At 37.0% G+C, this 17,899-nt stretch overlaps 1 protein-coding gene across 3 annotated transcripts in view; it reads right to left on the bottom strand.

Annotated features, from left to right (window-relative positions):
• The window catches only part of ZNF385D (zinc finger protein 385D), a 412,937-nt gene that overhangs the window by 50,069 nt on the left and 344,969 nt on the right, over positions 1-17,899 (bottom strand). For all 3 annotated transcript variants that reach the window (XM_058031333.1, XM_058031341.1, XM_058031349.1), the window contains one exon: positions 16,009-16,171. In XM_058031333.1, the coding sequence (XP_057887316.1) occupies positions 16,009-16,171 (163 nt within the window). The remainder of the gene's footprint in view (positions 1-16,008; positions 16,172-17,899) is intronic.

The raw sequence follows: 17,899 nt of genomic DNA on the forward strand, positions 1-17,899 counted from the left end.
AAGGCTTACTTTGAAGTTTCCTGGAAAGCGAAGTTTTGCATTTTTAAAAATCTCTTTAAAGTACTCTAAAGACTGTTACCTGAAGGAAACAATAAGAGATTTCCGTTACAGATGGTTCTTCCGGACGATTACTGATTGACAAAAACAAAGCAGCTGACAACAACAGTCTTAGTGCCAATTAGTAGAAGTGGGCTAATTCAAAATTCCATTAATTTTCTTCCTTTGTTTAAAGTGAGCTAGGAATTGTGAAAAGCTTAAACCAAAATGACAGTGGATGACAGTCATGAAGCAAGCTTCAAAGTTGTGAAAGAAGACAACCAGGGACCTTGATTTGGAGCTAGACATAAAATTGGATAATTAAAAGGCAGTACAGTAACAACTTGGCATTTGTGAACAGCCATCACAGTGGACAGCTTGAAGAATCCCCTGGCACAGGAAAAACAGCATGAGAATCTCAAATTTTGTGCAGTGAAACAAATGTTAAAACTGAAAAATTATCAACAAAAAAGAGTGATGACTAAAGGTTGAAATCTAAAGTAGCAGGCTGGGTAAGCTTCCTTTAAATTTACCCAAACCCACTACTAGTTAGGTAACTAAATACAACTAATTATGTAGTGTGAATATTCAGTTGGATGGCTGTTTTGCTTTTAAATGCTTCATATAGCCTTAAATAGGTCCCCTGACTTTGAATCAAGAAGGCATTCAGATATCTGCTAAAAAATTGAAACATTGATGGAGCCCTTGTGCAAGCAGAGGATGGCCCCCCAAATCTGGTAACAGTTTTGTCAGTATGAACTTTAATTCTACTTCATTAGTTTCCATACTGTTCTTCTGTTCATAGTGGGTATATCTCACCTTCTTCATGCAGTAATGGGGTTACAACTCTCACTGGCGATACCTGAAGCAGGAGCTGCAGGACCCAGTACACAACACACACCTAAGGCAGACAAACTATTGGGAGCAAAAATAAGCAGGAATGAAAGCCCTTTTATTTCCCCTCTTCACCTTCACAAATAAGTATCTGACCACCCAGGTATCGTGCCTGAATTTATCTACACTTAAACAAAAACATCTAGCTGACTTGTGATAGATCCATCTTGTAGATGGATCTCATAGATTAGCGTGTATGAATTTTCATGAGGAAAGTGCCAGTCATAAGCTTCCAGTAACAAAGCCAATTGTTATCGTTAGAAGTTCCCAAATCTCAGCAGTTTGGAATAAAAGAGCTGACTGACATTATGAGATCCTGCCAGCCATGCTATTGATTTGTACAGAAGCTGTGCCCAGGCAGCATGCTCCCCAGGCTGCGAGCATTGCCGCTCCCCTGCACACAGAACAGAACACCACAAGTGTCCCCACAACCAATCTATTAAATCGTGCTGCTCAAGTTCACTCACACCAGCCATACTCTGTGAGGGAGATAATGCACTAAGCCTTCTCCAAGCCATTGCCCTTGCCCTGTGTCTGGTGTTATAACAAGAACTAGGAGCCACAAAGCACGTGTAGGAAAAGCATGATGAAGGTGTTCGGCAAGATCTGTCACGTATTTCAAGCTCCCTATGTATTGTCATCAATAGCTGCTGATATTTTCTGATATGTGAAAGCAGGAAAAAAGTGAGGCATCTTTCCCTGCTGGGAAATAGTAGTTTTATTAAGGGCAACTACTTCAAGCAAATTCAGCTGGATAGCCATAGTGGGTAATCTGTTGATGCAAATTGCAGAAAGATCTGCTGAGACAATGCTAGAAACTTGCAGCTGCTTAATCAGCAGAGCAGAAAATGAACCAGAAATAGTAAAAAGTAAAGTATAGCAAAGGAATGGATTAAAAGTGCATGGCAGCAGTCTCAGGAATCTTCTGATAAGGTGAATGAACTAAAGAGTTCTTTTGAGTTCTCTAATTTAAGAAAATGGTTATTTGCAAGGAGAAATTAGATGATTTGAAAAGTATGATAAAAAAAATCTGATTTCTTAAATTTGCTTTCCCTCTAATAATTAGCTGGAAACATGGGTTACTCAAAGTAGTATAATTGCCTCTGCTTTGATCAGTACAGATCTACTGGATTAAATAAGTAAATCCTTCTGAATCTTCTAAAATGCTTATTAGAGGTCTTAAAACTAATCAGAAGTGGAACAAAGATGTAGAACAAGAAAGTAGAAGCAGTACTAATTCTGATTGAAAGTAGTAAGAATGCCTGAAAGTATACAACTTGGGAATTAAAACATGAATTTTCATTCTCAATTAAAAATCTAGTAATGACAGAAAAATAAAATACTAAAGTAGGTGTACTAATAGAAAGAAATTAATCTTCTAGAGAAATAAAATATCTTCAATTATCTGGAGTCAATTTTGTAACATAATTAAGGACACTGAGACAGGATACAGTCAACTTTGTTCCATAAAGCTTTTTTTTTCAAACAAAACTACACTAGCAACTATGATTTTCTATGGTTTTACTTGATCAACCACTATTCATTTGTCCAGTCCTCTACAAAACACAGTAAGATAAAATTGTATGACCTTAGCAGGACTTAACTTCAAGAATCATTTCTTGAGCTTTGAAAATGTATGTTTGACTGAAGTTAAACAAATTGGTCTCATATTTCAATTTAAGTATTATAATTTTTGCCACTTGGAGGAGAAGAAGGTCTCAAATGAGTAATACACAAGATTTGCAGCCTCGAAGCAGCAAACCTTTTTTTCTGGGTGTAGTGAGGGAAAAAAAAATCATTTGAAGCCTGAAATACTTCTGTCCACAGCCTACTATGGCATAAACCAGGATATTTTCCAAAGGACTTTCATTATTGATTCCTGAGTTAAACCTGGTATCTTCATTCAAATGAATACCAGAATTCCACATGAAATTTTGATTATCTTAGAATCCTTTTGAGGATTATGCAACTTTTATCTTGATTGTGGAATAAGGATAACTATTTCCCACTTGCAATCTCTGGATACAGTCACATCTCCCAGGTAGTAGGGGCTGTTTTACTATAAAATTGTTTTTTTCGTGCCAGTTTTTACAGACTGTAATAAAAATATTTCTTACTTTCTCTTTGACAAATACTCAAGTTGAATGCATCTGTCTCATTAGGTCTTTCACTATTAAACCATTCTTAAGTAATTGTATTAGATCTTCCTCTATTTGATGCCATTCTTTGGAAAAAAACCCCTCATCTATTTCATTTACAGTAATAAGACAAATCAAAATCTTTACAACCCTCCATCATGCTCAAAAAAAGTATTTATTCCACAAGGCTGTCTGTAAACATCAGTACACCAGTGGTTCCTGTGTAGCAGACATTTAGCCATGTGCTCCCCAGTCAACCTCATCTTTACATTAAGTACTTTTCAATAAAGTCCATATGGTTCTTTACTGTATTAAATGCATTTGATGCACTGAATCTACAGCTCATGTTTATTACTTGCCCAAAATTCTAGTTTTTGTGCCATTTGTAAAGACTTTTTAATTGCTTGCAGGCAACAGATGATGTAAAATTATATTATAGTTAAGACTTCATTCCAAAAGGATTTCACTGGAATATTTCTACACTAATTTATATCTCAAGATTGCATTCCAAGGCCTATAATTAGCAGGCTTAAATCTACTTAATATGTTCCATATTTAGTCTGTAGCATTCCAGTATCTTAGAAAAATTTTAACTTCTGCACTTGCTAGAGCCATGCAAACACAAAACAACCCTTAACTTTTATCAATCAAAAATGTAATGTCATAAAAAAATTAGGAAGACAAGTATAACTTTCTCTCAATTCATATTCATTTTCATTATATAATTGATCTCATTTACTTCAGCACTCCAGTTCCCTGCCAGCTGCTGCTTTACTTTTCACGAGATTAGTGTCAGACTGATAGACCTGTAAGTACTTCATTCATCCTGTTTACCTTTTGTGAATATTGACACAACATTAGCTTTCTTCTGGATTTTCTACAGTGTCTACAATCAACAGAAAAACATAACAGCTTGTCCAGAATGCTCTTTATCTGCTTCTTTTAAAACCGTATGCAAGTTTTCCTGATCCGTTGTCTAATTTAGGACTTCTGGTTAAACATACTAAATCTTACTATTAGTTGGGCAAGAATCAACATCATCATTAAGTTTACATGAATAAACTGGTTTTGTCTCCTCTCAAATTAAATCTAAGACACTGTTCCTTGGTCCTGTTACTCTTAAAAGTGCCTTTTTGTTTCCTTTATAAGTCTATATTTATTTTTGTATCCATTTTGTTACTATAATACTAATTTGTATTTCTTAATTTCAATTTACATAAATTTTTCTAGCTCCTTTAATTCCTATTCAATTACAGACATGCCATAAAACAAGAGCTTTAATACTGAGACTATTATTAGATATAGGACAGTGGAGTACAGCATGCACAAAGATGAAATGAGAAACACAGAATAATTCTTCAAAATGTTTGAAACCCTATATGAGTCTTGAGAATAAGAGGCTCTGAATACACCTGTTCTGAAGTTGTAAGTGTGGCCTGCTTGAACTTTAAACTATGAGCAAACCACTTTGTGTATGGAAAAGTACATTAAGTCTAAGAAGCAGAGAGTTCAGGTGCATGAAGACAAACTTGTTTCCATTCCTCCTCAAACATTACAGCCACAGCTATGTTTTTTCTCAAAATAACTTGATATTTGCTAGTGCTGCAGATACCTTACTAAAGTTTAGCCTAATTTTTGGCTTATTTGGATGAGTTGCAAGTGCAGTGGTAGCAAACCTTAAAACAACTAGAAGTTAGGCAAATGTTTGTACTTTGCCATATATCCACTAATTCAAAGCAAAATATTATTTCTTTTCTTCAGGGATAAGGGGGGGAAATGGCAGGAAGACAGAAAGTCTTTGGTCCTGTCAGATATTTACTTTGTTTGACTGGTACCAAACATCAAATGAAAATTTATGATGTCTAACTCCATTAATAAAGTAGAGTAGAAGGCATATTTCAGCAAAAGAATGACACAAGTAGGGAGGAATTTCACCTGTAAGCATTCTCTAGCTGAAGAAAGAAATCACTGATCTGCACAGACTTCAAACACATTATTGAAAGTTGTCCAATACCAAATGGAAGACAGAATAAACAGAATTGTTGCTCAATTAAATTGCTCTTCCCATTCTTACAATAGATTTTAATACTACTCACTTTTGGCCTTTTTCTGAAAACACCTACTATATGTACATGGAATAATCTGTTTCTAAAAATAATGATTTCTGCTGTGCTGAGTTCTTGTCACATGAATGGCAAATGAAATGCCAATGTCTGGGTAAAGCAGATTCCCCTACATTTATCAGTAGAACTCTTGCAGCTATGGCTGTCTTTAGATCCCTCTGAATGGTGCTATGAGGGGATCATATAGCGATGTCTCCAACATTTAGCACAGGATATGAATATTTATTCATATCCTTGACCCCACTCTCCACTCCTTCTTGATTTAAGCATGGAAAGAACATGAGATGAACCACAAAAGGAAATTATCTAAGCAAGCTCTAAAGCATCTTTGGAGATTTTGTTGTTCTTGCCTTAAAAACATCCCCCCCAAAACAAATCCAGTCCTCAACAGATAACGGACTACCTCCTAATTTTGCTGTGTCCAGCCAGAGTGATATCATCTTGAAACCAGATGGATCACTTGAATGAAGACACACCTTTTGTTGCCCTCAAAAATGACTGTTCCACACCTGCAAAAACTCAGCACCTATCTGACAGCATTGCATCAAGAAGCTTCTACTCAATCCAAATTAGTCCATAAACAAATACTCAATAGTAACAGGCTTCTGAAACTGATGCTTTGCAATAAAAACTTGAAAGGAAATCTAGGACTACAATAATTTTTTAGAAATCCTGAAGGCCAGAACTGAGGCCTCCTCAGACTCATCCTCTTAGATAGGTCAATGGGTCAATGCCCAGCCAAACATAACAACAAAACACACCATGCAGAATGTGCCATCCAGCAGATACGTGCTACGGTGCTTGATTTGCAGCAGTACTGATGATGAATAACTTATAAACAGATACCCAACAAACAGAAGATAACTCCCAAGATTTCCAATTGTTGCTACTTTGGGCATGCAGCAGTCAAGCTGATTTTTCCCTTAGACAGAACAAAGGACTCTACTTGCAATTGCAACAGAAAAGGCTTTTCAGACCTCTGAACAATACCATTGTCAGCACTGGACTTTGACATGGATTCAGTAGGCTGATACAGATGTTGTGACTGACAGCAGTTTCCAACTGCAGGATTATTCAAGCATAAAACTGCTGTGAAGGCAATTGCAATCAAAAGCAGCTGGGTCCACAGAAAACACATGGTGTTCATATGATGAAGCTCTCTGCATACGTAGATGCAAGCGAAGGAGGATTTTATTTCACATTCATGATCAATTGAGGCACACATAAATTACTGTAATTTTTATATCGTCATTTAGCTACACTCTGAAAGAAAGAAAAAGCTCTAGTTCTACACAGAGATCAAAAGAGAAGCTATTGTCTTCCAAATTGCCATCAAGCTCTAATACAAAATTGGTACAACAGTCTGTGGAATGCTGATAACATTTAGTGCTGCAGTTAGCTACAGATTGTCTGAAGTATGGAAAAGTCAAAGCACAGATGATTTAAAGTGAAAGATGGCATTGTACGCTTAAATTTAGTTGGTTTGGGTTGAATTTTCCAGGCATGTGATAAAGACAATTGATAGTTGTGAAATAGTAATTTCTAATTTCCAAGTGAATTACAAGAGAATTAAAAAATACAAACATCTCTTTCAGACTACAGCTTCTTTATATTTAAATAAAAAGGAAACTGTTCAACTTTAGAAATTGGGTGGTTGGGAAGTGATCCATGAAGACCTATAGCCTGCTTTGAAATTCATCTGCATTCTGCTAATCACCAAACAATTGCTTCTCCTTTATTATTTCACATTTGCAACTTTTGAATGTTCCAGGCAAAATATCAAAAACAAGTAAATATGAAGTAAAAATCCTCATAAATTCAAACTTCAAGGTCATTGTTCTATTTTGATGTGTAATAAAATGTTGAGTTGCAAAGAAAAGTAATTTACATCCTGTATCTCACAAGCCTGAACCCAGAGTTAGCCTGTTAATTTTGCTGTGCCCTAAGCAATGCTGAAATGATCTGAAGAAATCACTTGCCAAAACAATAGCACGCTTTATGATAAAATAAAGCATATGGAAACAAAACAGCTAAGTGAAGCAAACAGACTGCACTGAATCATATTCCTAGATTAAACATCCTTAATATAATAATTACATATACAAGGGCACCCACAGCCTAAGCAGTAAAAGCAAATTGTACACTGGGATAATACAGCAAATTGTTTCTGCATACAACAGCAGATTTGGAATAGTATTAAATACTATTTTGAATTTTAAATACAGTTGACATAAGTATTGTTGCTAGAAATAGAATTTCTTTTAGTTAGAAAAGATCACAAGCAAATCTGCTGCCTATAAAAATGCTAATAAATAGGCAATGTTAATATTATAAATACAGCAGTATATCTTCCTAAGCTTTCATAAAGACAGAAAAAGTTAGGGTAGTTTGGCATTAGGAACAAAGGATTAAAGAAGTAAATTAAAGAGAAAAAAACAACAAATATAATAATAAAATAGGGTAGGTACACCAAGCAATACCAAAAATAATTCACTAACTCTTAATATATGGAAATCATCATAAACATGAAGCCCTAGCCATTTTCAAAATGTATGTTTATTATAAATAGCCTAATGTAAGGGAGATAAAATTAAATTGAAAATAAAAGGAAAGCAGAGAGATGAGGAAAATTATTTTAATTTTTAAATGGGACTTCCTTCCTATTACAGGTTCTGGAGCTGAACCAGGAACTGCACAGATGCATCTGTGTACAGAACTAATGTAACACATTAAGAGATTAAAGAAAACAAGCAAGGTGTGCTAATGCATGGTACTGGAGGAAACAACACGTAAGTACTGGTCAGAAAAGGGCAAATATTTGTAATCAAACATGCAGAAGCATATTAATACAAATAGTAGCACTAGTCAGTTATAACTTGTGCATCCATAAATATTCACACAAGCAAGTTTTCATTTGAGCACTGTGTTTGAAAACTTTTCTGTACAACTTAGGACAGAAATTCTGGATCTTAAATAAAGCATTACCTACTAATAACAAAAGAGCCCCTTGACTCCTTATTGAGACCTGAAAGAGACACAATGGTCTCACAAGGACATTCTTATTCACGTTACAAACAAACCAATCAAAATCAGGAATCTCTGACCTCGGAGACCAGGATAAAGGAGTACTGGAATGAGGACTTTTCCTTGGTCAAGAGAGGCTTGGGTCAGAGAATACCTAAACAAATGTGACATCCGCAAGCCCAACCTGGCAGGATGCATCCATGAGTGCTGAGAGAGCTAGAGAACACCACAGCTGGGCTGCTCACAATCTTTGAAAGGTCACAGAGAAAAGGAGAGGTTCCTGAAGGCTGGAAGAAAGCAAATGTCACCCCGGTCTTCCAAAAGGGCAAGAAGGGGGACCCAGGGAACTACCAGCCATTCAGCCTGACCTCAATCCCTGGAAAGGCACTGGAGTGCCTCATTCTGGAGGCCATCTCTATCCACATGGATGACAAGAAGCTGATTAGGAGTAGTCAGTATGGATTCACTAAGGTAAATCATGCTTTATCAACCTGACTGCCTTCTAAGGTGAAACAGCTACCTGGGTAAATGAGGGGAGAGCAGAAATTACTGTCTGCCTTGACTTTAACAAGGCTTCCAACACTTGTCTGTACAACATTCTCATAGAAAAACTCAGGAGGAGTGGACTGGATGAGTGGACAGCGGGATGGATTGAGAACTGGCTAGACCAGAGAGTCGTAATCAGTGAGAGAGGGTCTGATTAGAGGTCTGTCACTGCTGATGCTCCCCAAGGTTCAATACTGGGCCCAGTATTAACTTGTTCATCAGTGACAGATGAAGGGGCAGATGCCTCCCCAGCAAGATCACTTATTATACAAAGCTGGTAGATGTGGCTGATACCGCACAGGGCTCTGCAGCCCTTCAAAAGACTTCAATGGGTGGGAGAGATGGGCAGAGAAGAACATTCTGAAATTCAACAAAGGCAAATGCAGGTCCTGCATCTGGGGAACAATAACCCCCTGAACTCGCCCAGGCTGAAAAGCAGCACTGCAAAGATGGACCTGGAGGTCCTGGTGTACAAAAAGCTGTCTATGAGTGACAGTGTGTCCTGGGGGCCAAGGAGGCCAGTGATGTCCTGGGGCACATAATGGAGAACATTGGCAGTAGAGCAAGGAAGGTGATCCTGCCCCTCTACTCAGCCCTGGTGAAGTCACATATGAAGTGATATGTTCAGTTCTGGGCTCCTCAGTAGTAAAGAGACATGGAGCTCCTGGAGAGGGTCCAGAGGAGGGCAGAAAAGATGATTACAGGGACTGGAGCATCTCTCTTATGAGGAACAGCTGAGAGAGTTGGGCCTGTTCAGTCTTGAGAAGAGTTGACTGAGAGGGGACCTCATCAATGTCTACATGTATCTGAAGGGAGGGTGCCAAGAGGATGGAACCAGGCTCTTCTTTGTGAAGCCAAGCAGTAGGAAAAAAGCAATGGGAAGAACGTGATGCACAGAAAATTTTGTCTGAATGTGAGGAAGAACTTTTTTACTGTGCAGGTGACCAATATTGCCCAATATTTTTAGAAGCCTTCATTTATGGCCGAGACAATGGGGCAGAGTGTGCCTTCAGCAAGTTTGCCGACAATTAAAAACTGGGAGGAGGGCCTCATTCAGCAGATGGATGGGTTGCCATTCAGAGGGACCTGAATGGAGAAATTGCACAACAGACGTCCCTTGAAATTCAATGAAGGAAAGCACGGAATGGGAAGCCATTACGCTACACATCAGTCTGGGCTGGAGGCTAAGCATCTGGAAACAGTTTTGTGAAGAAGGACTTGGAACCCTGGAGGGCACCACTTGAAAAATAAACCAGCAGTGTATATATTCCCTGATGAAGTCAGGGAATATAAAATACAGAGACTCTTTTAATTGTCCAGTGACAGAAAAAGTCACAACAGCCAGGAGCTGAAATAGAGGACATTGGACTGAAACATAAGAAAAAAATCTTTGCTCTTTAAGAGTGGTCAAACCATAGAGCGGGTTGCCCAGAAAAAGGTTGTGAAGATACCCAAAACTCAACCAAAAAATATACTGTATCCTGCTCAGACTGACTCTGTTCTGACCTGTAGGGGTGGCCTTGTCAATCTTCAGACAGACATAATGATATCCCTTCAGAGAACCTCAAAAAATCTGTCATCCTCTGGTATTTTGGATGCCAAACTCTTACACATTTTTATAAACCTTTCCATTTCATGCCATTTACCTTTCTTTCTCCTACAAAGTTTACCCTAAATTATGACATCATTTCTGATGGCTTTCTCCCTCCTTTCACTTTGAAGTCCAAGACCTTGCCTGAATGACTGTTCTCTCCCACTACAACTGCTCTCAATTTCATAACTATCCCGGCTGTACTGAAATTGCTATTCCAGGAATGAGTTTCATCTGCTGACCACAAATATCCTACCACATCTTAGACAAAAATTAAAAAAAAACCAAAAAAACCAAACATTAAATCTTATGTCTTCACCAATTCTGTTACCCATACATGGTTGGTATTTATAAAAAAACACAACCCTCTTCCTTTTCCTTCTAATCCATCCCTCAGTGTTTTCATTTCTTGTGATGCCTTTATCACTTGAACACGTTAATGTTACCATTCCTTTAAACACCTGCCTGTTACATTTACAGTGTCTGCTCCTTAGGGTTTTTCTCGTCCTATGTGAAACTGTAAGCTATTTAGGACAGGCACCAGTATTTTGTTCTCTGACAGCACAGAGGTCTCGTAGCTGTTAAGACTGTACTAGTGATAGATGATCTTGTCTGTGCCTTGGCCCAGATACACACTTTTTCTGCTCATCACATTTCTGTCTGTTTTTAAGAGCTGTTCATTGCATTTAAGTACATGGGATCCAAGGCACGGCGTATAACACCCAAAAGCAGCATTTAAGACTTTGCCATACTGGTGGCTCCTAATGCAATCTTTTTCCCCTTTGAAAGGTCTATTCCTTCTTTTCCACTGATACCAAATAATATAACTCATACTGAATTCTCTGTTGAATAGCTAACTAACTAAATAAATAAATAAATAAATGCAAGCCAAAATCTTCACGACTTAATTTGTGATAACGTGGTCATGGAGTGTCCTGCTTAACTTCACATAGCTTTGGAAAAGATTAATATTTAGTCATATGCAACGACTAGAGGGACATAATTTTACATGGATATAATACTGCTGATACAATCTATTTTCCAAAAATCCAAGTGCAGGACAATAACTTTACTGGACATGTATTTTAATTAGAATGATAGAATGCACTCTATCTAAATATATTTTGACTCTAAAGTATAAGTCCTTACAGCAGAAGATATGAAGCAGCTTTTTGAAGAAAACCTTTTCAGAAATGAAGAGCAATTTGCAAAGCTATCAAAGATGTTTAACAATTTCCTATCAGGGAATATGTATGCATGTGTGTAAATATATAGCAAAAACATGCATTTTTATTGTCACACCTGAACTGGAGAATCAAGAAATAGTGAAATCTGGTTTGTATAATGCCATAAAGTGGGCTTCTCCTTGTAATTCTCACATTTTCTGTTTTTCTGTCCTAACTAACTGTGTAACATAAAAATTGGTGAATACTGATGAAAGAAGCATGTTAAATAGTAGATAGCATTAAAGGTTCTCACATCTCAAGAATGGCATTGCCATTATATGATGTCTTCATGATGTTTAATTTCTCAAAAACTTTTTAAGTTCAAGCCTTCTAATAATTCCAAAAGTGAGTAGGAAAAAAAAAAATTAACAACATTCACAGAATGAGAAGAAAGCCCTCATATTTAATGTTTTCTCTTTAACACATAATTTAAACACCAGGAATCCTGTGTGAGAGGTTTTAAGGAGTTAGATTATATTGTGAGCTGCACAGTGTCAATAACATGTGCTGGCATCACATCTAACAAAATAGTCCCAGAATAAGAAACATCACAAATTACAGCTTTAGCCCTTGAATCAGTTTGCATACTATGTGATTTTTTTCACAATCCTTTATTGCATAGCAGCACAGATTTCCTGATAACATTTTGTTTACTGTAGCTGCTAAGGGCACACAGAACCAGTGATCTGAAGCCCTGACCAATATGCTGTGGCTGACATGAAATTCAGCATTTAACCCCTGCTGTAGATGATATATAAGAAGTGATATGTACTCGACCCTATCCTCAGTCTATTTGGGATAAACTATTAATCTTCAGCAGACAGTTTTAAAATATTGTAGAAAAATCTTTTGTTCCAAATGATCACAAGTACATGGACTTAGTAACTTTCATCTAGTTACAAAAGATTAATTTATGAGTTATATTCGTTAGTACAACTATTCCCTCAGAGCTGCATACTACTATCACGATGTTTGACTTTTACAGTGTGTCAAGGTTTGACACTGGCACAAGGCCAAATGCCCCCATGAAAATACACTTTCTCTGGTGTCTGCTGTGAGATTTTGACCAGGAACAAACAAAGCAGGCTCTCACTTGAAAAAAAAGAAAAGTTCATTAACTAAACTACAAAAACAATTACTAAACTACACACAAAAGAAAAAGAAAAAGACAAGGAAAATGAAAACCTCACAAAAACACTCTCCTCCCCCCTAAATTCCCAATACAATACATCTTCCAAAATCACCAATTCTGGGTCCAGCACCACCCTTTAGAATGCTCAACTTCCAGTTCCTCAAGAGGAGAGGGAGTCCTTCCATGTGTCGTGGTGGCCTTTTCCGTCCTTGTTCCGGTGCTCTCACCACCGAACAAGAATCAGGGCTGCTTCCAGGGTTGTCTTTTAAAGGATGCTTTGTCCAGTTCCAGAAAAGCACAGTCTTTCACCTTTGGGACATCTATCACCCCCCATATTTTATATACCCCCTGGGGCCGAGGGGTACCCACACTGAATCTTCTTTGGCTCTGGGACATTTCTCCCCCTGGACTCAGTCTCTGTATCACAGGGAAACATGGCTCTGTCCATGGCTACACAAAAGAGTCCAGCATAAAATGCCACTCCCTCTTCTCCATTCTTCTAACATCTCTCACTCTCTCTCTCTCTGGTCCAGACCTTCATCACTCGTCTAGGAAGGATTAATGTTCTGTTAAGTTTTCATTCTCCAGGAAGGGTTAAAAACTCCTCCAAGCGGCTGGACTCCTGGCTGCACCCCCCCCCATCTCCTCAGCCGGGCTGCCTGCTGCCAGCACATGTTTACTAAATTTCAAGGTAACGGCCACAAACACAGGCTGCACTCTCTCTCTCTGTCTGTCTCAAAGGAGGGGGGGGGAACAGGCTGCCCATTGCTTCCCGGCATTTCTTTACTTCTTCCTTCCACCCTTGGGGGGGGGCAGGCCTACCTCTCCCGGGCCCGGCCGCATGGCTTTTCCCCTCTCCCCGCCTGGCCAGCAACTGGGCCGGGGGAGAGACCCAACTCCTTCCCGCTGGAAATCCAAAGAGGAACTGCCAGGGGGAGAGCCCTGCTTTTACCCTGTGTTCTCAGAGGTGCATCCAATGCCCAGTGGTTGGGCCAGATGGCAATATTCAAATCTGAGCACTCATTGGCCCTATCTACAGCATCCCAGAAATCCTGTTTCCGGGTCAAACCCTGACACAGTGATAATTTCCAAATGTAGACACTCACACAGTGCAATATATTCTGCTGTTCAGAATAATTTTGCCCTTAAAAGTTCTATCAAGCTAATACAGGACATAAGAACAACCAGAAAGGAAATAAAATCCAATTTATGAAAATTTTGACGTTTCGTAGTAGACAGAAAATTTCATCCTTTTGGCTACCCAAATTTTTTTCCCCTCACCATGTATACATTCTTGACAAAAGATAATTTATGCCAAGAACTTTATTCTGTTGCCAGTCACATCAATGCTGATCTGTAATAACTGCATCTGGATAGAACTGCCTACCTTACTTTGAATGCAAATGGTTGAATAGGGTTTTTGGCAGCTGTTGAATATGGCTCTCAATAATTTAAGAAATTGTAAGATTTTTTTTGTTTTTTGCCAATTAACAAAAATACGTAACTTAGAACCCCATTAGGGTCAGTGTTTCTAACACAGAATAAATATATGTATTCATATACATAAACATATGTTTACAAACATTCTATGACATGAATCCAGGAATTTGCAACCACTGAAGAAACTCCAACTCCCACTGTTGAGTATGAGTGCAGCGGGATTTCTGATATTTTCTTACTTATGCTGATATGAAAACTGATCTAGACTACTGACCTTGGATACAGGACAGTTCATATATCTTGTCAGGGATCTAATGCAAAGCTTGACAGAAAAACTCAGATTGGTTTTAAGGTACATTGGAAAATCCTTCAAAATTACACAGCATAAGATGAAAGCTTTTGAATAATACACTTTAAAGCTTTAAAAGGTCTTCCTTTTCTTCACTTATTTTCTTCAACCACTAGATAATATTTGGTAAACAATAAATCACTCTTTCACACAACATCCTCCTTCCTGTCCTGAATATCTCAACAAGTAACATCACAAGGCACTTTTTAAGGTATTTGTATATTTACAAACACCTATTTTCCCAAGTAACTTTTGACATTTTTTCTATTTTCTCATACTTAATTTCTTTCATCACACAAAATGTCTCAGAATATTTTCCTTTTTCTTCTTTGTGGAACAAAGACAAAAACAATGTAGCAAATATTTCTTAAAGCCATCATAATTATGTTATAAATCTGCATAGGAAAAAGAAAACAGTGCCTATAATAGTAAGTTATAACTAAGATATATTTGTGGAGAGAGACATAGAGCTATCTGTCTATAACAAACATAGTGAAGATGTGCCTTCAAGCAAGTACTGCATGTGCTTGCAAGGTACTTTCCTGTTGTATTATAGTTGGTTACTGTACATCCATTTACAATGCTGAACTTACTGGATCAGAAGTGGTTCCAAATGAGCCATTTTCATCATCAGTAGGTATGTTGTTATATATATCAGGAATCTGATGTTTCACAACTTTGGGGTTTTTCTCCCGTGGTTATTTTTGGCTTGGTTGGGGAGGGGGATTGATTATGTCTAAAGATACAAACTTTATGCCTTTATACACAAGAGCAGTCACACCTTCTGAGACACTAGACTACCTCTTAGTGACCTTATAATCTTCTTTTGAAATTTCCAACAATAGCTGCCTATTTAAAATGCCATAACAACCAAATCCTGCTGACTTTAAAATATGTAGATTTTATTTGAAAAGGAGTAACTTTTACCCACACAATAAATTAAACAATATTCTTTCAGTATGAAGACTCTTTTAAGCAGAATAATTGGCATCAATAGCACTTACCTGATTGTGAGGAATAGAGGTTATACAGCTCTTTTCCATTTCAAAACCATGCAATAGCCATTTAAAAAAAATAATGCAATGTTTGAAATTTATGAAAATTAGGTTTTTACTGCAAATGATTTTTAAGAGGCTTCTAGACACAAATAGCGCAATTTTTTACATTGTGGTTAAAAGAAATGTGCCATATATAATTACTGATAAAGAGATAGTGCATACAGAGGTTTAGATCAGCTGATATGTTAATCAAGTAATGAGTACTGCATTCCATCATAGGAAGAATGTCAAGCCTCTTTTCACTAAGAGAAATCAGCTACATGACTATCAGACTATCACCAGCCTACTGAAAGGACTTAAAGAAATCAATATCACACAGAAAGATGGATCGAGCATGAATCAATGTGGCAAGCACATAACCAAACAGACATGGAATTTAACAAGAAGAAAAAAAAAATATAAGCCAAATCAAAACTAAACCAAACGAAACCAACAAAGATTGTCGCTTAACCTGTTTTGTCAGAGCTGGTATTGATGGTATTGGTAGTGATGGAAGTGAAGGTAGTCTTTGCGCTGTCCTTGGTAGTAACAGATTTCTGCTTATTTTTCATGGCTTCCAGTGCTTTGAGCTTCTTGGCATGTTTAGTGCCTTTGTAGTGGGCCGCAGCCTGGCTCTACAAAGGAGAACAAAATGAACCATGCAATCAGGCTCATTTCTAAACTGGCATTCTCTGTATTAGTACAAATACAGACTACCTTTCAATAATGGGTACCGCTTACATTATCCAAGTAGTGACCAAACAGAAAATTATAATTAGAATGATGCTTGGAAAACGACGGAAAAAGTACTAGAGCCACGCAAATTCAATTAATACAGTATATTACTGTATAACAGTAGATTAATTTCACACCAAAATTATGTTGTTTTAGTCTACCTTGCTACCATTAGTTTTTCTATTAAGATTTATACTGCTTTCACATTAAAAAAAAAAATCTCAGGCAACGGGGAGAATGGTATTCTCCCCCTGATAGCTTTGTACTTTTCAAGTTTCTATTTCAAACTAGAATTTTTATCAAAGCTTCCTTCAAAGAACAGTTTACTACTGACAGTGGTATCAGCAACTTCTCAGCAGACTGACAGTAAAAAAAAAAATCCAAAAATACCCCAGCCCAAAACTAAAGCCCAAACAAAAGAAAGCAAAATATAAAACACTTCAAAGCCCATCAGCAGAGACTTAACTGAATGTGAGGCAGACATGGAATTATCTGGCTCTTTTAAAATAAATTTTAAAAAAATTTAAAATAGAGAATTACTTTTGTTCACCTGCTACAAAAGCTAGTGTTTGAAATTCAAAGCCAGGAGCATCCTTTCGAAGGAGAAAGCTCCCACAAATCCTGTCACAGTTCCAAATACATTTTGGCTACTTCATATTGCTAAGCTAAAATACATTTGTATATGCACTGCTATTAAAATTCATGCATTACATTACAAATAACTTTACTATTTTATGAGCTACTACCAAATTTATTCATTTACTATATGTGCAAGAATATTTTAAGATTAGTATTTTATCAATTAAACTTTATACAAAAAACACTAGAAAATTTGGATGAATATTCAGAATATTTTTCTTCACTAATTATTTAAAGTCTTATAAGAAACACAGTACTTCAATTGATAAGTTGACAATATGAAAAATTGCTTATATCTTTTCTTTTGAAATTCAAACTTTATGGAAAGTATCTCCATTATTACTTGAAATAGAAGTTAAGACTTCAGAAAGGTAGTCAAAATTTATCTATTACAGAACTGAAAAAAATGAAAAGCAACAATTCTGGGTCAGCTCAAGGACCCATAAGGTCAGTATTTTCGTTTTAGAAAATGTGAAACAATAGAAGATACTTAGAACATAAAACAAAGGCAGATGCTTTCTACTGTGGAATCAAAATAATCTATATATATATATATATATATATATATATATGGAATTTAGTGACTATAAACCTAAAGCATCAAATGGGATAAAAAGACACAGTCATTCCCATCATTAAGCTGCTCATGCAGGTAGAAGAATGCTGTATTATCTGGCATTTATTAGTCATTAGACCGTTATTGAATGCTATTTGTTGTCCTAAATTTTGGGGAGAAGAGTTCTAGTGATTAACTATGACTCTAAGGATACATAGAGGGAATTATCACTTTCAGCTTACATGAAAAGTCTTGATTCCTTCCAGATGCCTGAGATTTGAAAAGTGTAAGGTGATTAGGAGCCCTTGTCTAAAACCAATTCACAATATTTGTGTAAATGTATACATGTGTAGATGTACACACACACACTCTCTCTTGGATATTGAGATGCATCATTCAGTTTGGTTGAAAGCCAGTTTCTCTATACCTAAAA

The sequence above is a fragment of the Melospiza georgiana genome, chromosome 1 (assembly GCF_028018845.1).
Source record: "Melospiza georgiana isolate bMelGeo1 chromosome 1, bMelGeo1.pri, whole genome shotgun sequence".
In the NCBI taxonomy this organism is placed as follows: Eukaryota; Metazoa; Chordata; class Aves; order Passeriformes; family Passerellidae; genus Melospiza; species Melospiza georgiana.